This window comes from Pongo pygmaeus, chromosome 19 (genome assembly GCF_028885625.2).
Source record: "Pongo pygmaeus isolate AG05252 chromosome 19, NHGRI_mPonPyg2-v2.0_pri, whole genome shotgun sequence".
Taxonomy (NCBI): domain Eukaryota; kingdom Metazoa; phylum Chordata; class Mammalia; order Primates; family Hominidae; genus Pongo; species Pongo pygmaeus.
Window position 1 is genome coordinate 86,165,266 of NC_072392.2, and position 26,558 is coordinate 86,191,823.

Here is a 26,558-nt window from a genome sequence, read left to right on the forward strand (position 1 = left end):
AGATGTGGTGGCACACACCTGTAATCCCAGCTACTCGGGAGGCCGAGTCAGGAGAATCACTTGAACCCCGGAGACTGAGGTTGCAGTGAGCTGAGATCATGCCACTGTACTCCAGCCTGGGAAACAGAGCAAAGCTCTGTCAAAAAAAAAGAAAAAAAAAAAGCCGGGCCTGGTGGCGCATGCCTGTAGCCCCAGCTACTCGGGAGGCTGAGGTGGGAGGATCACATGAGCCTGGGAGGTCCAGGCTGCAGGGGGCTGTGATCCTGCCCCTGCTCTGCAGCCTGGGCTATACAGCGAGACAAAAGAAAAAAGTTAGTGGTAACAGGATAAACTACATAACCATATATTATTCCTTCACATTCATGAAGCAGGTCAATTTGAAGCTTGAGGACGACTTCCATTCCTCTAGGTGAATCTACCAAGAAATGCCTTGGTAGAACTAAGAGTGCCAATGGTATCAGCAAGGCCAGTCTGGTTCCCTGTGATTCATGGTAATTCTCACTATGACTTTGACATGGTGTTCCTACACAGTGCCTATCAACACTTACAGACACACTGTGTAAGCGTTTGTTACATTGACTTTTCCTTTTGTCATTAGGTCTTTTGTTACAGAGGCCACTCTGCTCTCCACAATCACACATTTACACAGTTCCCCCTTGCCAAGCAGTGTAGACCCTCACAGGTTTTGGATAACTATCCTTGCATCATTCTCCACACCTTGTCCCCGGTGTTGAACTGAAGCAGCTCCTTCCACGTTCCCTACCCGTTAGTTAGCCAGGCCACTGCCCACATTGTCACAAACATTATATTAACAGGAAAACTGGCCCGTGCCATATTCCATTATGAGAGGTTATTTTTAATTCGATTAAATTCCAATGTTTATTCAGAAAACCTGGTAGAGATTGAATTGCTATATGTACTTTCTTAGTTTTCTTCTTCATATCATATTTTGACCATTTATCTTCTACACCTGGCTGACCTGCATGTTCCTTGTAGTGTAACTTCTACTTGGTGTTTGCGCTTTGCTTTGTTTTCAAATTTAAATTGTGAGATACATTTTCAAACCTATCTAAGAAATAGCCCTGATATTGAAATGGCTTCTGTGGAATAGGTTTGACAGATGTAAGTCTTTGATTCTTTGGCTTTGGTTTTTGTGCCTGTTACAGTTTTACACACATTCATTCAGAGGAAGACATTACCATCAATGTGTTTTCTTTTTTCAAATTCCAGTATGTTTTGAAAGACCCATATTTCACTAAGCAGTGTACTTGTTGAAACTGATATGAGTGACTTTATGTTTCCACACGTGATAGAGCATCAGATACTGGAGTTTGCCAGGGGTAGCATGGTTGGATTCAGAAATGTTTAGCTGACTCATTGCAGGAAGTTACACTGTAAAAAAGTGAATCAAGGCAGGGAAGACAGATTTAAGTACCATGCAGCTCAAAATGACAATTACATTGTCATTTTCATTGTGAATACTTTTAGGTTCTATATTGGCTGTGATCTTTGTACTAACTGGTATCATGGAGAATGTGTTGGCATCACAGAAAAGGAGGCTAAGAAAATGGATGTGTACATCTGTAATGATTGTAAACGGGCACAAGAGGGCAGCAGTGAGGAATTGTACTGTATCTGCAGAACACCTTATGATGAGTCACAGTGAGTTCTGATAAGAGCATCATATTTAATAATTTAGGAAGCCAAATTGCTCTGACTGGTTACTTATTTATTTTAAAATAAAAAGCAGATTTTTTTTCTACATTTATTATACACTTACATTACAAATTCCTTTTCATTTTTCTCTTTTTCCCTTTTTACCTACCCTTCAAAATTTATCTTGCTTCATAGTGAATGTTTGAGACACATTGGGGAAAATGTGGTTTAATGGTAGATTTGATTCTTCAATATGTAACATAGAAATTAATGAGATTAAAATAGCCTGACTTGTTTGGACTTTATCAGTGTTTGAAATGGTGCTTTATTGTAGGTTAGAAAAACACTAATTTGGGTACAAGCTCTGAGACTCTGTTATTAGCTTATAGGATTTTGAACACCCATATGGTACAGTACTAGTTGAAAGATTTTTGGCTTTGTTTTCAGCTTTAAAATCAATTGAATGTTTCATATTTATCTTTAAATTGGTTCTCCAGTATTACACAGTGTTCTTATAAATTTTTTTACTGCTTGTTCTTAACATCAAAAATACTAAATTAATGAACTGGAATGTCAATCTTGAAAGTATTAAAACCATAATACTAAAACTATTTTATATCCCAGGGTTTAGCAAATTTTCAGGTGCATGCTTTATTATAAGTAACATCATCCCATCTGTTTTGAACTCACATTTCCATTTCGGATCTTGCAGATTTTATATTGGCTGTGATCGGTGTCAGAATTGGTACCATGGGCGCTGCGTTGGCATCTTGCAAAGTGAGGCAGAGCTCATTGATGAGTATGTCTGTCCACAGTGCCAGTCAACAGAGGATGCCATGACAGTGCTCACGCCACTAACAGAGAAGGATTATGAGGGGTTGAAGAGGGTGCTCCGTTCCTTACAGGTGAGACCCCTCTGTGTGCAGCATTTCAAAATGAAATCAGCCAGCATAATTTTGGAAGCATTTCTAGGATTTCAAGTTTCCAGTCTTAGAGTGATTATTTACTGGCTCCCAGCTAGTCTAGTGAAGTGCCTAACAAACTTCAGTCCTTCACATACCAGTGCCATGAGCTTTACCATATCCCCACACCACCTCAGCTTATCTCACACTCACAAGAGTGTTAACATGACTCACTTCTTTATACATTTTATTTTTAAGGAAACTTCCTCTCACCCCCATGGATTGAGAAGCAGTATGATTAGATTATAGTTATTCTTGGCCGGGCGTGGTGGCTCACGCCTGTAATCCCAGCACTTTGGGAGGCCAAGGCGGGTGGATCACAAAGTCAGGAGATCCAGACCATCCTGGCTAACATAGTGAAACCCCATCTCTACTAAAAATACAAAAAATTAGCTGGGCGTGGTGGCGGGCACCTGTAGTCCTAGCTACTCCGGAGGCTGAGGCAGGAGAATGGCGTGAACCCAGGAGGCAGAGCTTGCAGTGAGCCGAGATGGCGCCACTGCACTCCAGCCTGGGCAAGAGTGTGAGACTCCATTTCAAAAAAAAAAAAAAAAAAAAATTATTGTTCTTCTTTTCCTTATGAAAAACAAAAAGGGGACTGGGCGCAGTGGCTCACACCTGTAATCCCAGCACTTGGGGAGGCTGAGGCGGCGGATCACAAGGTCAGGAGTTCGAGACCAGACTGGCCAAAAGGATGAAACCCCCTCTCTCTACTAAAAATACAAAGAATTAGCCAGGTGTGGTGGGGCACGCCAGTAATCCCAGCTACTAAGGAAGCTGAGGTAGGAGAATCACTTGAACCCGGGAGGCGGAGGTTGCAGTGAGCCAAGATCGAGCCACGGCACTCTAGCCCAGGTGACAGTGTGAGACTGTCTCAGAAAAAAAAGAAAAACGGGATCAAGATGGTTTGCAGGATTAGCAAGTGATAGAGATATATTGAAGACATAGAAAGCCAGTGTGGTTGCTCACACCTGTAATCCCAGCACTGTGGGAGGCCAAGGCAGGAGGATCACTTGACTCAGTGAGTTAGAGACCAACCTGGGCAGCAAAGTGAGACCCCATCTCTACAAAAAATTTTTTAAAAAATCAGCCGAGTGCGGTGGTGTGCACCTGTAATCCCAGCTACTAAGGAGGCTGAGGCAGGAGAATCGCTTGAACCCGGGAGGCAGAGGTTGCAGTGAGCCAAGATCAAGCCACGGCACTCCAGCCCAGGTGACAGTGTGAGACTCCATCTCCGAACCAAAAGAATAACAGGATAGGGATGGTTTGCAGGATTATCAAGTGATACAGATGTACTGAAGACACAGAAAGCTAGTGTGGTTGCTCACATCTATAATCCCAACACTTTGGGAGGCCAGGGCAGGAGGATCACTTGAGTCGACAAGTTAGAGACCAACCTGGGCAACAAAGTGAGACCCCCGCCTCTACAAAACATTAAAAAAAAATGAGCTGCACATGTTGGCACGCACCTGTAATCCCAGCGACTCGGGAGGCTGAGGTGAGAGGATCACTTGAGCACAGGAGGCTACAGTGAGCTATGATCACGCCACTCGACTCCAGCGTGAATGACAGAGCGAGACCCTGTCTCAAAAAAGTGAGGGGAAATAAAAGGATATAGTGCACTGGATTGAAACTTTCTCCTGTTGTTATCATAATCACAAGAATTGAAGTAACTAAAGAGAATCATAGTCTCAATGTGTGGTTGAATGTTATTTAACATCACATCTCTGCCACCTCATCATTAACCAGCTGTGGTAATGACGCCACACTTTGAACCCATCCCACCTGTTTACAGAAGCGACTGCAATGCCAGCATCACTCAGTGACAGCTCATCATGTAGGGCCCAGAATACTGATTTTGTGACGTCTAAGCTTGTGCTTCATCCCCGACACAAAGTCTTCTGACCAGCCTTTGAGTACCATTATTGTAGAGGAAGCTCATCTTAGGTAACTTACTACTAGAGCAGAAATCAAATATAAAGTATTTCATGTATCAAATTTAAAACTCACTTTTGGGTTCATTAATGTAGTAACTCAACCGGGAAACTTAAATGGAATTAGTGTTTTCACTGACAGTAATGATGCTACTTTTTCATTATAGGCCCATAAGATGGCCTGGCCTTTCCTTGAACCAGTAGACCCTAATGATGCACCAGATTATTATGGTGTTATTAAGGAACCTATGGGTAAGTACATGAGTTGAATATGAAGTTTTTCAGAAGTCTCAGTGGATGTTTTATTATCCATAAAATTAATATCTTAGAATATTTTTAGCAAGGCTGGTGGGGGTATAAATTGGTATGGTCACTTTGGAGGGTAAATTGTTAGTATCTATTAAAGTTTAATTGTGGCTGGGTGTGGTGGGTCACGCCTGTAATCCCAGCACTTTGGGAGGCCAAGACGGGCAGATCATGAAGTCAGCCAATCGAGACTATCCTGGCCAACATGGTGAAACCCCGTCTCTACTAAAAATACAAAAATTAGCTGGGCATGATGGCGCATGCCTGTATTCCCAGCTACTCAGGAGGCTGAGGCAGGAGAATCGCTTGAACCAGGGAGGCGGAGGTTGCAGTGAACAGAGATCGCGCCACTGCACTCTAGCCTGGCAAGAAAATGAGACTCTGTCTCAAAAAAGTAAATAAATAAATAAATAAATAAATAAATAAATAAAATAAAGTTTAATTGTGCATACTCTTTTTTTTTTTTATGAGACGATGTCTTGCTCTGTCACCAGGCTGGAGTGTACTAGTGCGATCTCACATCACTACAACCTCCGCCTCCCAGGTTCAAGCAATTCTCCTGCCTCAGCCTCCCGAGTAGCTAGGACTACAGGCACGAATCACCATACCCGGCTAATTTTTATATTTTTTGTAGAGACAGGGTTTCACCATGTTGGCCAGGATGGTCTCGATCTCCTGACCTCATGATCTGCCCCCCCTCAGCCTCCCAAAGTGCTGGGATTACAAGTGTGAGCCACCACACCCGGCCAATTGTGCATACTCTTGAACCCAGCAGTTTCATTTCTTAGGATTTACATGTGCACAAGTATGTTCATTGTGGCAGTGTTTATAATTACAAAAACATTGGAAATGGTGGGGTGGCTCATGCTGGAATCCCAGCACTTCCGGAGGCCAAGGCGGATGGATCACCTGAGGTCAGGAGTTCGAGACCAGCCTGGCCAACACGGCGAAATACGTCTCTACAAAAATAGAAAAATTAGCCAGTTGTGGTGGCAGGCATTTGTAATCCCAGCTGCTAAGGAGGCTGAGGCACAAGAATCACTTGAACCCGGGAGGCAGAGGTTGCAATGAGCTGAGATCACGCCACTGCATTCTAGCCTGGATGACAGAGCAAGACTCCGTCCAAAAAAAAAAAAGATTGGAAATGAAAGAAGTGGCCATCAATAGAGGAGTAGCTATATCAAATGGTGTCTGAGTGGAGTATTATGCAGCTTTATAAAAGAATGAGTGAGATTAATGAATGGGTTGGGATCTGTTTGATCCTCTCATCCTTCTCCATTTACTTCTTTTTCTGAAGGAGAGTAAATTTTATGAACTAGAGAGAATACCCTCATTTACCAGAAAAAATAATGGTAATAGGAGCCACAAGTAATCGTATCAACATGAATGGCTACAAATGATTTTATTAAAAAATAATTTATCTGCAAAAGAAATTAGAAAAATTAAAACATAGCTAAAAGCTTCCAAAGGATCACTTACCACTAATGAAAGAATTATGTTCCAAAAGCCAGCTAAGCATTTTTTTAAAAGAGAAGAGTTTGTGTTTCATGGTAGCATGAAAGGGGGGGGAAACATGAAGTAGAAATAAATGAAAACTATCTCTGAAAAATGAACATAATGAAGTAGTTATTACCTCTGTTCTCCTGATGTTGAAAATGGAAGGAGTTAATCATTGTACATATTTCAAATTTGGGTAGTCGCCTTTGAGAAAGTACCTGGGATGTTTACTAAAATTATAAGTTAATTATGCTGGTAATAGAAGTAATAATACAAGTTAATGGTAGAAAATTCATAAAATAAGGTCAGGCGCGGTGGCTCACGCCTGTAATCCCAGCACTTTGGGAGGCCGAGGTGGGTGGATCACGAGGTCAGGAGATCGAGACCATCCTGGCTAACACGGTGAAACCCCGTCTCTACTAAAAATACAAAAAATTAGCCGGGCGTGGTGGTGGGCACCTGTAGTCCCAGCTACTCAGGAGGCTGAGGTAGGAGAATGATGTGAGCCCAGGAGGCGGAGCTTGCAATGAGCCAAGATCGTGCCACTGCACTCCAGCCTGGGTGACAGAGCGAGACACATCTCAAAAAGAAAAAAGAAAGAAAATTTAGAAAATAAATACTATACAAAATTAGCCCGGCATGGTGGCACACGCCTGTAATCCTAACTGCTCAGGAGGCTGAGGCAGGAGAATTGCTTGAACCTGGAAGGCAGAGGTTGCTTTGAGCCGAGATCGCGCCATTGCACTCCAGCCTGGGCAACAAAAGCGAAACTCCATCTCAAAAAAATAAAAAACAAACAAAATAAATAAAGAAGATAGGCCAGGCACAGTGGCTCATGCCTGTAACCCCATCACTTTCACAGGCAGAGACAAGCAGATGGCTTGAGCCAAGGAGTTCAAGACCAGCCTGGACAACATGGCAAAACCCTGTCCCTCCAAAAAAAATTTTTTTTTAATCAGCCAGGGCCAGGCACAGTAGCTCATGCCTATCATCCCAGCACTTGGGAGGCTGAGGCGGGCAGATTGCTTGAGATCAGGAGTTCAAGACCAGCCTGGCCAACATGGTGAAACCTCATCTCTACTACAAAAAAAAAATACAAAAATTAGCTGGGTGTGGTGGCAGGTGCCTGTACCCAGCTACTAAGGGGGCTGAGGCACAAAAATCGCTTGAACCCGGGAGGCAGAGGTTGCTGTGAGACAAGATCGTGCCACTGCACTCCAGCCTGGGCAACAGAGAAAAACTCTGTCTCAAAAAAAAAAAAAAAAAGAGAGACAAAAAGAGATAGACATTACTTTTGGTGTGTTCTTGTATGCATGGGTGTTAAAATTCATATCATACAGTGAATACCTTTTCCTATGTAAATCTTCTTCAAAAACCCATGATTTTAATGGGTTTTTATGGTCCCTTAGTTGACTATAACTTAGCTTATTTAACCAAAATTATTTTCTTGAAGACCTGGTTTTCCTGTTTGTTTCTGTTTTTTTTTAATACCAAGATAAGCCCCAAATGGTGGTTCACCCAGCACTTTGGCCAAGGCAGGTGGATAGCTTGAGCCCAGGATTTTAATACCAGCCTGGGCAACATAGTGAGATCCTGTCTTTACAAAGAAACAAAAAATGCTCAGGAGGCTGAGGCAGGAGAATCGCTTGAACCCAGGAGGCAGAGGTGGTGGTGAGCCAAGATCGCACCATTGCACTCCAGCCTGTGGAACAAGAGCGAAACTCTGTGTCAAATAAATAAATAAAAACAAAAAATGGCTGAGCGCAGTGGCTCACGCCTGTAATCACAACACTTTGGGAGGCCGAGGCGGGCAGATCACCTGAGGTTGGGAGTTCAAGACCAGCCTGACCAACATGGCGAAACCCTGTCTCTACTAAAAATACAAAATTAGGCGTGGTGGCACATGCCTGTAATCCCAGCTACTTAGGAGGCTGAGACAGGAGAATTGCTTGAACCTGGGAGGTGGAGGTTGTGGTGAGCTGAGATCACGCCATTGCACTCCAGCCTGGGCAGCAAGAGTGAAACTCCATCTCAAAAAAAAAAAATTTAGCCAGGCATGGTGCCTCATGCCTGTGGTCCCAGCTCAAGAGACTGAGGCAGGAGGATCGCTTCAGCTAGGAGGTGGAGGCTGCAGTGAGCCATAATCTCACTACTGTACTCCAGCCTAGGCAACAAGCGAGACCTTGTCCCACAAACATAATAATAAAATAATAAAATACATACGTACATACACACTAAGTTAAACATAACTTAGTATGTTATGTTTAATATAACATACTAAGTTAAACAATCTCCTATATCTCCTAAGTAGGTACATAGAGATAATAATATAGATCTCTAAAACGTATTGTTGGGAAAAGAAGTAAAAGTTACAGAGCAGTACCCAGATTTTAAGCAGTAAACATTTATTTTCTAAGAGTACCTAAATGTGTTTAGAAATGCATAGAAAATGTCTGGAACAATATAGACTAAATTGAAAATAGTAATTTTCTTTGAGGATATAAGGGAACCAACAAAATCAGCAACTTTTATTTTCTTAAATAGAAATAGGTTTAAATGAATTATGTTTGGTAATGTATTTTGTAAACTTAATACTTTTTCACATCAGCTGTTATAGACCTACATCATTTTTAATTATATGAAATTAAAATTAACAGCCCCCATCAATAGATTTTTTATTGTGTGTAGTTTTTGCTAGTATAAACAACACGCCACTGGACATCTTTGTTTATACATCTGCCTGTACTTGTTTGTTCTAAGAAAACAGTCTCCAGGTGAAAGGGTCTAAGTACATTTTAGGCTTTGCTATTGTTCTGCCCAGGCTGGAGTGCAGTGGCGCCATCACCAGCTGACTGCATCCTCGTCCTCCCAGGCCCAGCTGATTCTCCCACCTCAGCCTTCTGAGTAGCGGGGATGTAGTGTACTTTTTTTGTTTGTTTTTTGAGACGGACTGCCCAGGCTGGAGTGCAGTGGCGCTATCTCGGCTCACTGCAACCTCAGCCTCTTGGGTTCAAGCGATTCTCCTGCCTCAGCCTTCTGAGTATCTGGGATTACAGGCATGCACCACCACACCCAGCTAATTTTTGTGTTTTTGGTAGAATCAGCGTTTCACCATGTTGGCCAGGCTGATCTGGAACTCCTGACCTCAAGGGATCCACCCTCCTTGCCCTCCCAAACTGCTGGGATTACAGGCGTGAGCCACCGCACCTGGCCTGTTTCAGGCTTTTTTTAAAAAAAAACAATGTCCAGGCCAGGCAAGGTGGCTCATCATTGTGACACCTCCACACTTCAGCCTGGGCTACAGAGTGAGACGCTGTCTTAAAAAAAAAAAAAAAAAAAAAAAAAAAAAAACGAGTTATTTTTAAATTACACTTTAGGGCCGGGCACGGTGGCTCATGCCTGTAATCCCAGCCCTTTGGGAGGCTGAGGCAGGCAGATCACAAGTTCAAGAGTTCAAGACCAGCCTGGCCAACATGGCGAAACCCCGTCTCTACTAAAAATACCAAAATTAGTCGGGCATGGTGGTGTGTGCCTGTAATCCCAGCTACTCAGGAAGCTGAGTCAGGAGAATTGCTTGAACCCAAGAGGCAGAGGTTGCAGTGAGCCAAGATCATTGCATTGCAGTGAGCCAAGATCATGCCACTGCACTTCAGCCTGGACAATAGAGCGAGACTCCATCTCAGAAAAAAAAAAAAAAGAAAAAAATTACACATTAGCAAACTGAACCAGCTTCCACTAATAGTGTATATCTATAGCTTTCTGTCTGCACTATTGGAAAACACTGAGTATTATCACTCTTTTGAGGGGTATATTTTTTGTCTTTGAGAATATTTATTTCAAAAGTAGTGTGTTTTATGGTGTACAAATGCAGATGTTACAGAGATGTAAAATGTAATATTTACCACTACTCCCATAGTGTCCCCTATAGTTAACCTCTGTTAATAGGCCAGTGTTACCATTTTTAATTTCTGCTAATTTGGCAAAGAAAGTGTTTTTATGTAACAGTTTCCTATTCGCATATTTCTTCTATTTTTCTCTCGAGATATTTGTATTGTTATCAGTATTATTTAAGGGCTTTTATTTTATTTTATTTTATTTTTTGAGAGGGAATCTCAGTCTGTCACCCAGGCTGGAGTGCAGTGTCGTGATCTTGAATCACTGCAACCTCTGCTGCCCGGGTTCAACCAATTCTTCCACCTCAGCCTCCCAAGTAGCTGGGATTACAGGCGCCCACCACCACACCCAGCTAATTTCTGTACTTTTAGTAGAGACGGGGTTTCACCATGTTGGTTGACCAGGCTGGTCTCGAACTCTTGACCTCAGGTAATCCGCCCGCCTCTGCCTCCCAAAGTGCTGGGATTACAGATGTGAGCCACTGCATCTGGCTATTTAAGGGCTATTTATATACTAAAGACAAGTAAAAGTTTTATAGTTTTTTTGGCATATGGTAGTTTTTAACATTTTTTGGAGTCATATCTATTAATCGTTATAAATTCAGCCTTTGGTGTCATGCTTGGAGTCTTTTTCCTCCTCCATGATATATACTCACCTATGTGTTCTCCTAGGACTTTAAGGGATACCTAATTAACTTGGAACCATACAACGTCCAAGCATTATTCACATACTTTATTAAAATGAAAATTAGTCAAGCAGTAAGTAACCAGAACATAATATAAGTATGAACCAAGAATGTCCTAGTGTGATGTGTGCGCTCTTTCCTGAACACCTTACATGAACCTACAGCATTGATGTGTCAAGTCTTGGAATCAAGCTCTGTGTGTTTTCACAGTTCTTCACATTTACACTTTTTTTTCTTTAACTACATAAACTGGAGCTTTCAAAGAGTAGTGAGTGTGTTTGTGTGTCTGTGTGTATACTAAAATATATATAAGGCCAGGCACGGTGGCTCATGCCTGTAATCCCAGCACTTTGGGAGGCCGAGGCAGGCGGATCACGAGGTCAGGAGATCGAGACCATCCTGGCTAACACGGTGAAGCCCCGTCTCTACTAAAAATACAAAAAATTAGCCAGGCATGGTGGCAGATGCCTGTAGTCCCTACTCCAGAGGCTGAGGCAGGAGAATGGCCTGAACCCGGGAGGCAGAGCTTGCAGTGAACTAAGATCCCGCCACTGCACTCCAGCCTGGGCGACAGAGCGAGACTGTCTCAAGAAAAAAAAATAAAATATATATATATAAAACAAAATTTGCCATTTTAATCATTTTAGTAAACCCACAATTATCTTGGCATATAATGAGATAGAATTTTTTTTTCCAGATATGTAGGCAGTTGCCCCAAACCCTTTTTTTGTTTTTGTTTTTTGAGATGTTGTCTCGCTCTGTTGCACAAGTAGTGGTGAGTGCAGTGGTGCGATCTTGGCTCACTGAAGCCTCCACCTCCTGGGTTCAAGGGATTCTCCCCTCAGCCTCCCTAGTAGCTGGGATTAAAGGCATGCGCCACCATGCTCGGCTTATTTTTGCATTTTTAGTAGAGACAGGGTTTCGCTGTGTTGGCCAGGGTGGTCTCGGAACTCATGACCTCGGATGATACGCCCGCCTCGGCCTCCCAAACTGCTAGGATTACAGACGTGAGCCACCCTGGCCACAACCTCATTTATGAATGAACTCCTTTCCCTACTGACTTGAAGGGACATCCTTAACATATGTGAAATTCTTACACTAGATACAGTTAAATCTGTTCCTGTTTTGAACTTGTCTCCGTTAGTGTTTGTGTTGTTCTGCATGCTGCCACACTTTTCATTATCACAGCTTTAGAATATTTTTTAATGTTTGACAGATAAGATTCTCTCTCATTACTTTTCAGATGTTTCTTAGGTATTCTAGTACTTTTATTTATTGAACTTTCAAATCACTTTCAAATTCTAAAATATTCACTAAGCTTTAGTTGGAAGTGTGTTGTCTGTCTACCCTAGATTGATTGGAGATTACTGGCCTTTCACTCTCTCAGATATTTATGTCAAATCGTATACAGAATTTTATTTCAAACACATCGTTCTCCTAGGATCAACGTTGTTTCAGATAGATTTATTTCAGTCAGTACATTCCAAAGCAGTTGCCTGCTCTACAGCAAAAAAAACCAAACTTGTTTTCCTGTGCTCTCACGCTATGGTCAACATGGGAGAATTCTGTTTGGCAGCTTCTGGTCACCAGGAAGTGGGTGGGGATTTCTCCCCATGAACAACCAATCCAGCCTCAGACCCCAACTGAGTGTCTTCTAATTCAATTCAATTCAATTCTGACACTACCTACCTGAAGATAGGGTCAGATCCCACAGGTTGGGGACTCAGTCCCCGAGATTACCCCCTCTTCAGATGCCGGTTGCCAGCCCCAGGTGGTTTTACCTGCACATCTGACCATCTGGCTATAAATCAGGGTTCCCACAAGCCTCTCCTAAGTCAGTAATTTGCAGGAGCAGCTCACAGAACTCAGGGAAACACCTACGTAGGCTTACCGGTTTCTCAAGGACACTGCAAAGAATTCCGATGAACACCAGTTGGAGAAGATGCACGGGGCAATGCTGTGGGGAGGGGTGTGGAGTCTCCATGCCCTCTCTGGGCACACCACCTGCCAGTCACCTCCACATGTTCAGCTGTATCAGGAAGCTCTCCGAACCTGGTCCTTTTGGGTTTTTAGGAAAGCTTCATTACGTAGGCATGAGTGATTACATCGTTGGCCATTGGTGATCAGCTTAACCTTCAGCCCCTCTCCCCTTCCGGAGGTTGGGGGATGGGACTGAAAGTCCCAACCCTCTAATCCTGACTAGGTCTTTCCGGTGACCAGCCCCAATCCTGAAGCTATCTAGGGAATTCCAGCCACCAGTCATTAACATATAAAAGAAACTGTTATCACTCCGGAGATTCCAACCTTGTCAGGAGCTAAGTGTCAGGAAATGGAGACAAAGACCAAATATGTATTTCACAATATCAGACCCATCTGTCACCATAATGATTTTCTCCTTTCTGCATATTGCCTGTACTATTACATATTAATATTCATATCAGCTGATATTTTTCCCTTACATTTAAGTGGACACATCATTGCAGTCATGAATGGTAAGACAGTATCACTTTGTCACAAATATAAGGTAACAATAAAAATGAATAAAGAAAGCAAAATGATGTTATTAAAGTCTAATACAAGGATCATAAAGCCACTAGTAGAGAGATTTTGTTCTTGATTCTGGATTCCCACCTTTGTACATACACTAAATTGTTTGCATGTAAAAATGTATTATACTTAGATATGCATGGATCATGTTGGTGTGTTTCCTTGATCTCAAACCATTTGAATGAAGAACTGTTCTATGCAGTTACCTGAAAGTAAAAGAACCTTCTTAACAGCAACCAGGATTTATGTTTTAGAACCTCAATCAGAAACAAAATTTGAAAAGTACTCTTTTGTTCTTCATGAATTGCAAAATAACCTCCAGGGTGAACCAGCCTGGCTCCAGGACTGCTTGCACAGTAAACATATATACTTGTTAGAACTTCGGAGAATATTCACATTGGAAAAACCTTAAAGCTCTGAAAATGTTTTACATTTTGTGTTTTTAAGACCTTGCCACCATGGAAGAAAGAGTACAAAGACGATATTATGAAAAGCTGACGGAATTTGTGGCAGATATGACCAAAATTTTTGATAACTGTCGTTACTACAATCCAAGTGACTCCCCATTTTACCAGTGTGCAGAAGTTCTTGAATCATTCTTTGTACAGAAATTGAAAGGCTTCAAAGCTAGCAGGTGAGCAAATGGGTTCGGTATTCTGAATTAATTCAACTCTTCACACTCTTTATACTATTCTGTCTAACGATTCAACCAGTGCAGTTTATGGTAAATTTAACCTTAAATATCTTTAAAAAAAAAAAAAATCAAGACTCCAGGGTTATGATCTACTGCCAAGGAGAAGTGGACAAATTGCTGGGTTTGTTGCTGATCTACTTAAAGTCTTTTTTTAAAATTCAAGAAGTGGCCGGGCATAGTGGCTCACGCCTGTAATCCCAACACATTGGGAGGCCAAGGCAGGCAGATCACCTGAGGTCAGGAGTTCGAGCCCAGACTGGCCAACATGGGGAAACCCTGTCTCTACCAAAAATACAAAAATTAGCCAGGTGTGGTGACGCACGCATGTAATCTCAGCTACTTGGGAGGCTGAGGCACGAGAATCACTTGAACTTGGGAGGCGGAGGTTGCAGTGAGCCAAGATCACACCACTGCATTCCAGCCTGGGTGACAATGAGACTCTCACAGGAAGCGGGGGAACATCCCAGCCTTGTCAACATAATGAGACCGTGTCTCTACAAAAATTTTAAAAATTAACCAGGCATAGTGGCATGCACCTGTAGTCCTAGCTACTCAGGAGGCTGTGACAGGAAGATTACTTGTGCCCAGGAGTTCAAGGCTGCCGTGAGCTGTGATTACACCACTGCTCTCCAACCTGAGTGACAGAGTGAGACCCTGTCTCAAAAAAAAAAAAAAGACAAGAATAAAAGAAAAATTTCCTGAGCTGATGATTGTCACAGGACTTTAAATTCTAGCAGAATAAATTCCTTCACTCAGCAAATGACTTTTGAGAACCTGGGGTGTGCCTGATACCGGGAATTTAGCAGTGAATAAATTAAGGCCCCTGCACTCTATGAGGGGTGGATGGAGCAAGGGGGACAGTTGATAAACATCATAAACCAGGTAGACAAATGGAAAAAGACTCACCCCTACATATGTCGCTATAAAATTTCCAAATGCTAAGAATAAAAGAAACTCTAGGTAAAACCGACAATCTATAAAACAAAAATTAGATTGGTGTAAGATTTTTCTGCTGTGACATTTAGTGCTAGAAGATTATGGAAGAATAAATCTAAAAGTTTAAAAAAAAATGATTGTCAGCCTAGAAGTCTGTGCAGTCAGTCAAGTTTAGAGGCAGAATAAATACATTTTCAGTCATGTGAGGACTCAGGGCATCCTTTCTTGGCAGGTATTTTTAAAAAGTGTGTGCTATTGGCCAGGCAAGGTGGCTCACGCCTGTAATCCCAGCACTTTGGGAGGCCAAGGTTGGTGGATCACTTGAGGTCAGCAGTTCAAGACCATCCTGACCAACATGGCAAAACCCCATCTCTTCTTAAAATACAAAAATTAGGCAGGCATAATGGTGCACGCCTGTAGTCTCAGCTACACAGGAGGCTGAGGCATGAGAATCGCTTGAACCCGGGAGGCACAGGCTGCAGTGAGCTGAGATTGCACCACTGCATTCCAGCCTTGGTGTCAGAGTGAGACTCCATCTCAGAAGAAAAAAAAAAAAAATGTGTGCTATCAAAAATAAGGAAACAAATTTTTTCCTTTTAATAATGTATCTTCCTGTAATCCCAGCACTTTGGGAGGCCGAGGCAGGCGGATCATGAGGTCAGGAGATCGAGGCCATCCTGGCTAACACGGTGAAACCCCATCTCTACTACAAATACAAAAAAATTAGCCGGGCCTGGTGGCACATGCCTGTAATCCCAGCTACTAGAGAGGCTGAGGCAAGAGAATCACTTGAATCCGGGAGGCGGAGCTTGCGGTGAGCCAAGAAGGCGCCACTGCACTCCAGCTTGGGCGACAGAGGGAGACTCCTCTCAAAAAAGAAAGAAAAAAGTATCTTTTTTCTTTTTGAGACGGAGTTTCACTCTTGTTGCCCAGGCTGGCGTGCAATGGTGCGATCTTGGCTCACCGCAAGCTCCACCAACCGGATTCAAGTGATTCTCTTGCCTCAGCCTCCCTAGTAGCTGGGCTTACAGGCATGTGCCACCACGCCTGGTTAATTTTGTATTTTTAGTAGAGACCTGGTTTCTCCATGTTGGCGAGGCTGGTCTCAAACTCCCGACCTTAGGTGTTCCGCCCACCTCGGCCTCCCAAAGTGCTGGGATTACGGACGTGAGCCACCGCACCCGGCCATGATGTATCTTTTTATTTAGGGACAGGGTCTTGCTATGACCCAAGCTAGTCTTGAACTCCTGAGCTCAAGCGATCCTCTCACCAGCCTTGGACTCCCAATTTGCTGGGGCCATGAACCACTGTGCTGGGCAAGAAATTTTTTTTTTTTTTTTTTTTGAGACAGAGTCTCACTCTGTTGCCCAGGCTGGAGTTCAGTGGCACAATCTCGGCTCGCTGCAACATCTGCCTCCTGGGTTCAAGCAATTCTGCTGCCTCAGCCTCCCAAGTAGTTGGGATTACAGGCACCCACCACCATGCCCAGCTGATTTTTGTATTTTTAGTAGAGACGGGGTTTCACCATGTTGGCCAAGCCGGTCTCAAACTGCAGACCTTGTGATCCGCCTGCCTCAGCCTCCCAAAGTGCTGGGATTACAGATGTGAGCCACCGTGCCTGGCCAGAAATTTTTGTTTATTTGAGTTCAGAAAACAAGAGGTTCAGGAAAGCAATGAGAATTACTCTGACCCAAGATGACATTTATACAGCAGGCTGTAAAATGTCAGCAGACCAAATCCTAGCAGGAGAATGGAGCACTGCCCAGAGGCTCAGTAGAGCAAGAAAATGACTCATACATTAGATAATTTGTTTAAGACAGAAAAACATAAGGCTATGATTAAGCCAAAGAATGTCAGGGATAAAAATGAAAGGCAATTAGAAACGCCACTAAAAACAGAAAGTTGTGTAAGTGTGCCCTGTTGGGCACGGTGGCTCATGCCTGTAATCCCAACACATTGAGAGGCTGAGGCAGGAGGATGCTTGAGCCCAGGAATTCTAGACCAGCCTGGGCAACATGAGGAAACCCCATCCTTACAAAACACAAAAATTAGCCAGGCATGGTGATGTACACCTGTGGTCCCAGCTACTTCAGAGGCTGAGGTGGGAGGATTGAGCCCATGAGGTAGATAGACGCTGCAGTGAGCCATCTTCATGCCACTGCACTCCAGCCTGGAAGACTCAACAAGACCCTCTCTCAAAAAAAAAAAAAAAAAAAAGCCCTGTTAGCAAAGGACTAGGTGCTAGGTGCTACAGAGAAAAATATTTACATTTTCATAGTAACGTAAATAATGACATTGGGCCGGGCACAGTGGCTCACACCTGTAATCCCAACACTTTGGAAGGCCAAGGCACGTGGATCATCTGAGGTCAGGAGTCGAGACCAGCCTGGCCAACATGATGAAACCCCGTCTCTATTAAAAGTACAAAAATTAGCCAGGTGTGGTGGCACATGCCTGTAATCCCAGCTACTGAGGAGGCTGAGACAGAATCACTTGAACCTGGGAGACGGAGGTTGCAGTGCACCAAGACCGCGCCACTGCACTCCAGCCTAGGCCACAAGAGCAAAACTCCGTCTCAAAGATAATAAAAATAATGACATTGATTTTCAACTTTTAGAATCACCCTATAGACAAAGCATAGAATGACATAATTTTTAAATTATAGGGAAATAAAACTTGGACTCAAAAAAGGAGGTGGGAAAATGGTTAAGTGAGCTTGGTTCTCCTTGCCATAGCAGGGCTTAAACAAAAGTTGATAAAACAAGAAATAGCAGTATAAGAAATTACCCTGGCCGGGCGCAGTGGCTCATGCCTGTAATCCCGGCACTTTGGAAGGCCGAGGCGGGTGGATCACCTAAGGTCAGGAGTTCAAGACCAGCCTGGCCAACATGGTGAAACCCTGTCTACACTAAAATAAAAAAATTAGCTAGGTGTGGTGGTGCACGCTTGTAAGTCCCAGCTACTCGGGAGGCTGAGACAGGAGAATCACTTGAACCTTGGAGGCGGAGGTTGCAGATCGCACCACTACACTCTAGCCTGGGCAACAAGAGTGAGACTCCGTCTGAAAACAAACAAAAACCTACCCAGGCCGGGTGTGGTGGCTTATGCCTGTAATCCTAACACTTTGGGAGGCTGAGGTGGGTGAATCACTTGAGGTCAGGGGTTCAAGACCAGCCTGGCCAACATGGTAAAACCTCGTCTCTACTAAAAATACAAAAATTAGCTGGGCCTGGGGGCAGGCACCTGTAATCCCAGCTACTGGGGAGGCTGAGGCAGGAGAATCATTTGAACCTGGGAGGAGGAGGTTGCAGTGAGCTGAGATCCCGCCACTGCACTCCAGCCTGGGCAACACTGAGGCTCCATCTCAAAAAGAAAAAGAAATCTACCCAGAGAACTGAAAAGTCAAAGGGATTGATCATAGGGAGCCTGGATTTCAGATGGAGTTAAGGTAGGACAGAGGAGCACAACTTCTCATTATAAGCCCCTCTATGCTTTTTCATTTGTACATCGTGGTTATTCCTCTGGTTCAGTTTCTAAAATTGCTTTTTTAAATTGGGAAGGCCTTTGGTGGTAACTGTGAGGTAGAAGCCAAGGGTTGTGAATCCTACCCTGCTGCCAGCTTGCCGGCAGAGCCCAGAGGATGACTGCTGGCAACTGCTGATGAAGGAGAGGAAATTGCCTGGAGGTCCTGGGGCCTGTAGGCAAGACAAAGGGAATTGGTAAAGGAGAGATGGAGGCCTAGGCTGGGTCTGCACAGTGAAGGGGCCACTTAGGATGTCTTCTTGCCACGTGGTTATTTTATGTAGCTTTCTAATATACTCAAGTTGACATAATGTTCATTAAAGCACATGGGAGCTGAATTGAGAAGTTTGCTCAATTCTGCTTCAATAAACAAATTAGGCTGTGTGCGGTGGTGCACGCCTGTGATACCAACACTTTGAGAAGCCAAAGCAGGCAGTTTGCTTGAGCCCAAGAGTTTGAGACCAGCCTGGGCAACATGGGGAAACCCCACCTCTACAAAAAATACAAAAAATTAGCCGAGCATGGTGGCATGTGCCTGTAGTCCCAGCTACCCAGGAGGCTGAGGTAGGAGGATCACCTGAGCCCTGGAGGTTGAGGCTGCAGTGAGCTGTGATTGCGCCACTGCACTCCAGACTGGGCTACAGAGTGAGACCTTGTCTCAAAACAAAACAAAACCAAACAAAATTACAATGTAAAGAATTGTATAAGGGCAACTTGCTGTTGCCTTTTTAGGGAATTTCTGTTGCTTTCCAGATTTAAGGCAGAGTGAAACATAACTAGCCAGTTATTGAAAATTGATTTATTTATGGATTTCCAGAATTTCCTTTGCCATATTTTCCCATTTTATGATCTCCAGCATTGTTTGCACATTGTTTTCATTACTGTACTTTGTTATAATTCATCATTTATACCATCCATATTCTTTCTTTTCTTACAGATTGTGATATCTTTAGTCTGAATTTTTAACTGGAATCAGAACTGGATGTTGGGGTCACTCTTTGTTTTATTGTACCTCGTGATTACCTAATTCAAAATTGCCCCCCAAAAAGTCAGATTAGTTAATTTTTTAATGTTAAAGACATATCGTGGTAAAAAATTTATTCTAGCAGCCATGTTGAACAATGTATTTAAAAATTGTAAACTCTTGGAATACTGTATTTATCTGCTATTGCAATATAAAGTCCTTTGACTTAGTCCTGGTAACTGTACAGTAATTTGGTTTACTAATGAAAGTTGTAAATAAAACTGTGAAACTAGAAGGGAGACTTTCTGGACTTTAATAGAAAAATGTGATTTTAAGATTGCTTTTTCTTTTGTTTTAGCATAATTTTTCGCTTTATATTCCCCTCATCAATGTAAATAAACACACACACACACACCTTTCACCACAATGGTAATGCTTCTGTAAATGCCTCTGTTTGTCCAGTTGGCTGAAAATGTTGTAATCTTTATTAGACAAATATATATATATATATTTTTAAATATTGGCTTTTTCCAGTGACCTATTATGTTTAGTGTACAGTGAAAAGTTTTAATATTATAGGTTAAAAATTTCTTAATCATTCTTTTCTATTCGCTTGCCAAGGGTGAATGAAAGAACATGGCTGCTTCTCCCAGACTGACTGACCTTGGCATCCGCATAAAGCATCATTGTTTTCAAAAATGAAGGGTGCTTAATTGTTCCCTTTTTTCTATATTCTGTAGGTCTCATAACAACAAACTGCAGTCTACAGCTTCTTAAAGTTCAGCGTGTTAACCTAACATAAAACACAGCAAGAATCTGGTTGTCTGAACTATTTTAAATTAAGGAGCCAGATGTTTTTAGTCAGGCTATCCTGACAAGACTTGACCTAAACTTCGTTTTTATTGGTCATAACAGTCCAATTATATTCTTGGCCAATTTTGTCCAACGGACAAGAAAAAAGCAAAGTCAACGACACCATTATCTTGTCAAGATCAAATGGTTTTACTATTGTGGCAGAAGCGAGAAAACTTTGTTTATTGAAAAAAAAAGAAAAAGAAAGCAAGAAAAAAAGATACTATGGGGTCAAGTGTAACTCCATGGAAATGCCACGTCTGCTCTTCAGTGAAGAAGCTGGTTTAGAGTCTCACAGAAAACTTTTGACTGTATTTATTTATTGTTGCAAAAAAGACGCTTTTTTATTGCTGCCCTCATTTGTCAGCTAATTATTTTTTCTTATAAAATCCAGCCCCGGTTACATATAATCATCTGTATCTTATCATGATTCCTGTAGGTAAAAGTACAAGACGACCTCTAGATGTCTTTTCTTTCTATGAAAGGAGCTGCTATGTACACATGTGCACACACACACAACTGGGAATCAACAATGAGTTTATTGTTCATGGTAGATTAAAATTAAGCTTGCATAAAGGTTGGGCTAAGTGGTCCTAGACTACAGACTTTGTTGCCTTGAATATAACAGTACAGTTTGTCAATTACTCCGCACCAGGCTAAAATGAGTAAAATCTATTTCAAGGTATCTTGTTTGTAAACATTTGTCAGATTCTAATTTTTTTCTTTTGTATTAAAATTCAACTATGGATGTATATGAAACAAAATAAATGGAGATAATTTTTCTCCCACAGACAGAGGTGTCTTTGAATGTGCGCTAATGATTATCTGTAAGCCTTTGTGGGGAGGGAGGGCTGCAAGGTCATGAAAGGCAGAAGAATCTAATTGTGCCTGGATTTCTCCAGGACAGCAGTGGCCCCTCGTTTTATCATTCCCAGTCCATTGTCATCACGTCAGAGAAAAATCTTCAGGGGTGCTAATCCTGTTGCATCAGTTGATCATACTAACGAGAAAGGTAATGTGATGAGATACACATTGCCTTCATCTGTACATTCTGTGATACCAGGCAAATTACCAATTACAGACAGCTACTTATATTTTATGAAGGGCATTTTTTAGATGACCTCATCCTCTGTGTTATTTGTTGATTGGGTTTGTTTTCTGTTTGTTGGTTGGTTTGTTTCTTCCACGTAAGGAAAAGTAGTGTAAACAGTAGCGAGAAAATGGAAACCACAGAGGAAGATGTATTTTGCATGTTTTTCCTTTCAATGTTCTTACACGTTGTATCACTGCATTGTGGTAATAGCTTCTGTAAAATCTGCCATAGTTGGATTATGCAGCTTTGCAAAAATTTTTACTAGATTTTGCACTAACTCATATTAGCTTTGTCCTACCAACTTCTGGAATTTATCTAATTATTGTTTTTAAAAGTTTCTTTCCTTTTAATGTTTCCCTGCTATGCAAAACCTTTCCCAGACCTCAGTTTCTTAAAAGAAAGATGTTGCTACAGTTCCCGATTCTTTCTTATTACAGGCTCAGGTGTACAGGTTATTCTGGGTTAATTTTATCTCATGAAGCCCATTCCTTTTTGTACATAAAGATGTCACTTAAACCTTTGCTTACAAACTAAAGAGACTAATCGCTCAATATGAAAACATGAAAAAATTTTTGCTTAAAATATTAAGATGGAAGTAGTTAAATATGGGTTATTTTGTCCTTTTACTTTTTTAAAAAATGTTACATATTGTATGCACTGTGCTGATGCAAGAATTCTACATTTTAATGAATTATAAAATTATTCTGCATCTCATCACGTCACAGTATTTCTGTACTATTTATTCATATATATATAAATATATATGGGCTTAACCATTTAAAATTTGTTGCAGCAAGAACTTTCCTACCTGTAGGCAATAGATTGCTATGTTTTTAACAAATTGTGGCAAATTCTAAACAGCAATTCTTTTGTACGTAATAGGACATTTCATCCTAGAAAAATAAAGTAATGTTTTTGACATTGGATTTGGTGCAGTTTCTAATGAAGCAATGGTTGGTTGGTTAATATGTTTTCTGTAGCTGTTAGCCTTGCCAAATTGTACAAAAAGGATAAATTTTATGGAAGTCTGAAACCAAGAAGATGTTAATTTCATATGTGTATTTAACGGTATAGTGTTTTATAGTTTTTATCACCATATAAATACATAGACATTTTATAGTTTCATCAACTAGAGAGCTTTAGTCCTTCAAAAGTGATTTTTGAAAAACCTGCTTCTTTTTTTTTGAAATGGAGTTTCACTCTTGTTGCCCAGGCTGGAGTGCAATGATGCCATCACGGCTCACCACAACCTCTGCCTCCTGGGTTGAAGCAATTCTCCTGCCTCAGCCTCCCAAGTAAGTGGGATTACAGACATGCGCCACCACGCCCGGCTGATTTTGTATTTTTAGTAGAGACAGGGTTTCTCCATGTTGGTCAGGCTGGTCTTGAACTCCCGATCCCAGGTGATCCGCCTGCCTAGGCCTCCCAAAGTGCTGGGATTATAGACATGAGCCACCACGCCCGGCCTGAAAACCATACATTCTTACAGAACATAATGAATTCCAAAAGCTGCTTTTCTGTGACAAGCAGAAATCTTTGACAAGCTTCTGCTATTCAGAAAGATCTACATAATACAGCTATTTTGCTTCCAATAATTCAGATAGTAAACTGTACATTTGTGATACTCTTAGGATGTTTCTACCCCAGGCCTTGGGCTTATAAATACATTTAATTTGCATCAATAGATTTCCTTGGCTAAAAGTATTTTCAATACCTGTTATACTTTACCTGCCAAGTTCACAATCCTTGAAACCATTTCATGAAAAGTATTTTCCTATTGGTAAAGCTTTTATTCTCCTATCCAAATTCTGCAGGAGGTTTAAATAAAATTGTGGCTGGGCATGGTGGCTCACGCCTATAATCCCAGCACTTTGGGAGACTGAAGCAAGTGGGTCACTTGAGGTCAAGAGTTGGAGAGACCTGCCTGGCCAACATGGTGAAACCCTGTCTCTACTAAAAATACAACAATTTAGCCGGACAAGAGGCACACGCCGGTAGTTCCAGCTACTCAGGAGGCTGAGGTGGGAGGATGGCTTGAACCCAGGAGGCAGAGGTTGCAGTGAGCGGAGATTGTGCCACCACACTCCAGCCTAGGCGACAGAGCGAGACTCCGTCTCAAAAAAAAGTGAGCTTTAGGAGATATTTTCTGAAGTAAAATAATTACCTTTTTATATTTCAAATGGCCTAGAGTGTTATTTAGAGACACTAAGATTTGCTGTTGTTTGTAATCTACATTCCTAGGATCTGCAAATAAAAGTTATTTCCCTATTTGTGTTAATTCCTTTAGGCAAACTCTCTGCTTCTTTATGTTAAAGAGCCAACCTGGTGTCCTTTCAGATCTCTGCACACTTAGTTAGACAAAGCTACATGGTTATTACAGCTTTCACTCTTCATGATTGAAGCTATTATTACCATAGGTCTCAGATTTCTTGTCCTTAATGTGAGAATGGTGATATTTCATGGATAAAATAATGAAGTACTTGAAGAGGTGGGGGGAAGAGCCAGCTGAGAAGTATTTTTAATAATTTGAAACATTCTGAGGTACTTCTAGATACTTGGAGCGAAATACTAAAAGATTTTCTCAGAAGATCATACCGCTTGATCCAATTTGAACCAAATTCAACTAGAGAAATTAGCTATATTTTCAACTAAAGAAATTAGCTATATTTTAAAAATGTTAACGTCCTGCTTTATCTAATTTATTTATTGCTTGCTCAAATATTTCCTGAAATTGAGGTGATGCATTGTAGGTGACAGGTCAGTTTTTAGGAGTTTGTTTATATGTGTTAATGGTCAACCTTAAAAATGATTTCGGCCGGGCGCGATGGCTTATGCCTGTAATCCCAGCACTTTGGGAGGCCGAGGCGGGCGGATCACCTGAGGTCAGGAGTCCAAGACCAGCCTGGTCAACATGGTGAAAACCCCGTCTCTACTAAAAATACAAAAATTAGCAGGCCGTGGTGGCACATGCCTGTAATCCCAGCTACTCGGGAGGCTGAGGCAGGAAAATTGTTTGAGCCCGGGAGGCGGAGGTTGCAGTGAGCCAAGATGGTGCCACTGCACTCCAGCCTGGCCAATAGAGCAAGAATCTGTCTTAAAAAAAAAAAAATTCAAGAGAAATACAAACAGTGCCAAATGATACTTTACAAGGCAGTTGTAAAAAGCTATGGGTCGGGTGTGGTGGCTCACGCCTGTAATCCCAGCACTTTGGGAGGCCAAGGCAGGTGGATCACAAGGTCAGGAGTTCGAGACCAGCCTGGCCAATGTGGCGAAACCCTGTCTCTACTAAAAATACAAAAAGTAGCCGGGCGTGGTGGTGGGTGCCTGTAATCCCAGCTACTTAGGAGGCTGAGGCAGGAGAATCGCTTAAATCCAGGAGGTGGAGGTTGCAGGGAGCCAAGATTGTGCCACTGCACTCCAGCCTGGGTGACAAGAGCAAGACTCAGTCTCAAATAAATAAATAAATAAATAAATAAATAAATAGTGTGTGTGTTTTATAGACGTTTTCCTACCCAAAGAAAAACAAGTACTTGGCTGGGCGCGGTGGCTCACACCTGTAATCCCAGCACTTCGGGAGGCCGAGGCGGGCGGATTATGAGGTCAGGAGATTGAGACCATCCTGGCTAACGTAGTGAAACCCCGTCTCTACTAAACATACAAAAAAATAAGCGGGGCGTGATGGCGGGCGCCTGTAGTCCCAGCTACTCAGGAGGCTGAGGCAGGAGAATAGCGTGAACCCGGGAGGCAGAGCTTGCAGTGAGCTGAGATTGTGCCACTGCACTCCGCAGTGCGAGACTCCGTCTCAAAAAAAAAAAAAAAAAAAAGAATAAAATACTTTTTTCCTTGAATTGTGAAATAATAGCTTCATTTGAAGGAGGGATGCTATTGAATTACTATTGAAGGCAAGAGAGTATTCCATTTAGGGACTATTAATGTGTGCACATAGGCACAAACCCATTTGCTAAGAAAAATCTATCAATGGGACAAGATTATAAGAAACTATAGTGAATTTGCGCATTAAAATTTTCCATAAAATTGGCAGGGTGCAGTGGCTAATGCCTGTAATCCCAGCGCTTTGAGAGGCCCAGGTGAGTGCCTGGGCAACACGGCCAAACCCCATCTCTACTAAAAGTACAAAAGGCCAGGCATGGTGGCTCACAACTGTAATCCTAACACTTTGGGAGGCCGAGGCAGGTGAATCACTTGAGATCAGGAGTTCTAGACCAGCCTGGCCAACATGGTGAAACCCCATCTCTACTAAAAATACAAAAATTAACCGGGCGTGGTGGTGGGTGCCTGTAATCCCATCTACTCAGTAGGCTGAGGCAGGAGAATCGCTTGAACCCGCAAGGCAGAGGTTGCAGTGAGCCGGGATCACTCCACTGCACTCCAGCCTGGGTGACAGAGTGAGATTCCATCTCAAAAAAAAAGGACAAAAGTTAGCCGGGCATTGAGGCCGGGCGCAGTGGCTCACGCATGTAATCCCAACACTTTGGGAGGCTGAGGTGGGTGGATCACGAGGTCAGGAGATCGAGACCATCTTGGCTGACACAGTGAAAACCCGTCTCTACTAAAAATACAAAAAAATTAGCCGGGCGTGGTCACCCAGGCTGGAGTGCAGTGGCACGATCTTGGCTCACTGCAAGCTGCAAGCTCCACCTCCCGGGTGCATGACATTCTCCTGCCTCAGCCTCCCAAGTAGCTGGGACTACAGGCGCCCGCCACCACACCTGGCTAATTTTTTGTGTTTTTAGTAGAGATGGGGTTTCACCATGTTGGCCAGGATGGTCTCGATCTCCTGACCTCGTGATCTGCCCGCCTCGGCCTCCCAAAGTGCTGGGATTACAGGCGTGAGCCACCGCGCCCGACACAGACCTGGTTTTGAATGAAGACCTTAATGTTTAGCCAGGACGTTTCTAAGAATCTGGCCTGCATGTGTTTTCCAAGGTGTGCATGTTAACTATGTGACCTCCAAGTATCACAGTTATCACAGACAGCTCTGGCACTTTTTTTGTT

The 26,558-nt window shown here is 42.5% G+C and overlaps 1 protein-coding gene across 31 annotated transcripts in view; it reads left to right on the forward strand.

The window, feature by feature from the left end:
* Positions 1-21,239, forward strand: part of BPTF (bromodomain PHD finger transcription factor) — a 157,516-nt gene extending 136,277 nt beyond the window's left edge. For 14 of the 31 annotated variants that reach the window (XM_063656484.1, XM_063656491.1, XM_054459627.2 and 11 more), the window contains 5 exons: positions 1,489-1,662; positions 2,369-2,561; positions 4,720-4,804; positions 13,929-14,115; positions 20,338-21,239. In XM_063656484.1, the coding sequence (XP_063512554.1) occupies positions 1,489-1,662; positions 2,369-2,561; positions 4,720-4,804; positions 13,929-14,115; positions 20,338-20,374 (676 nt within the window). In that variant the 3' untranslated portion in view covers positions 20,375-21,239. Of the gene's footprint in view, positions 1-1,488; positions 1,663-2,368; positions 2,562-4,719; positions 4,805-13,928; positions 14,116-19,570 lie in introns of all 31 variants that reach the window. The other 17 variants (XM_063656487.1, XM_063656501.1, XM_063656493.1 and 14 more) reach the window with 5 other exon arrangements.
* The last annotated feature ends 5,319 nt before the right edge of the window (positions 21,240-26,558 follow it).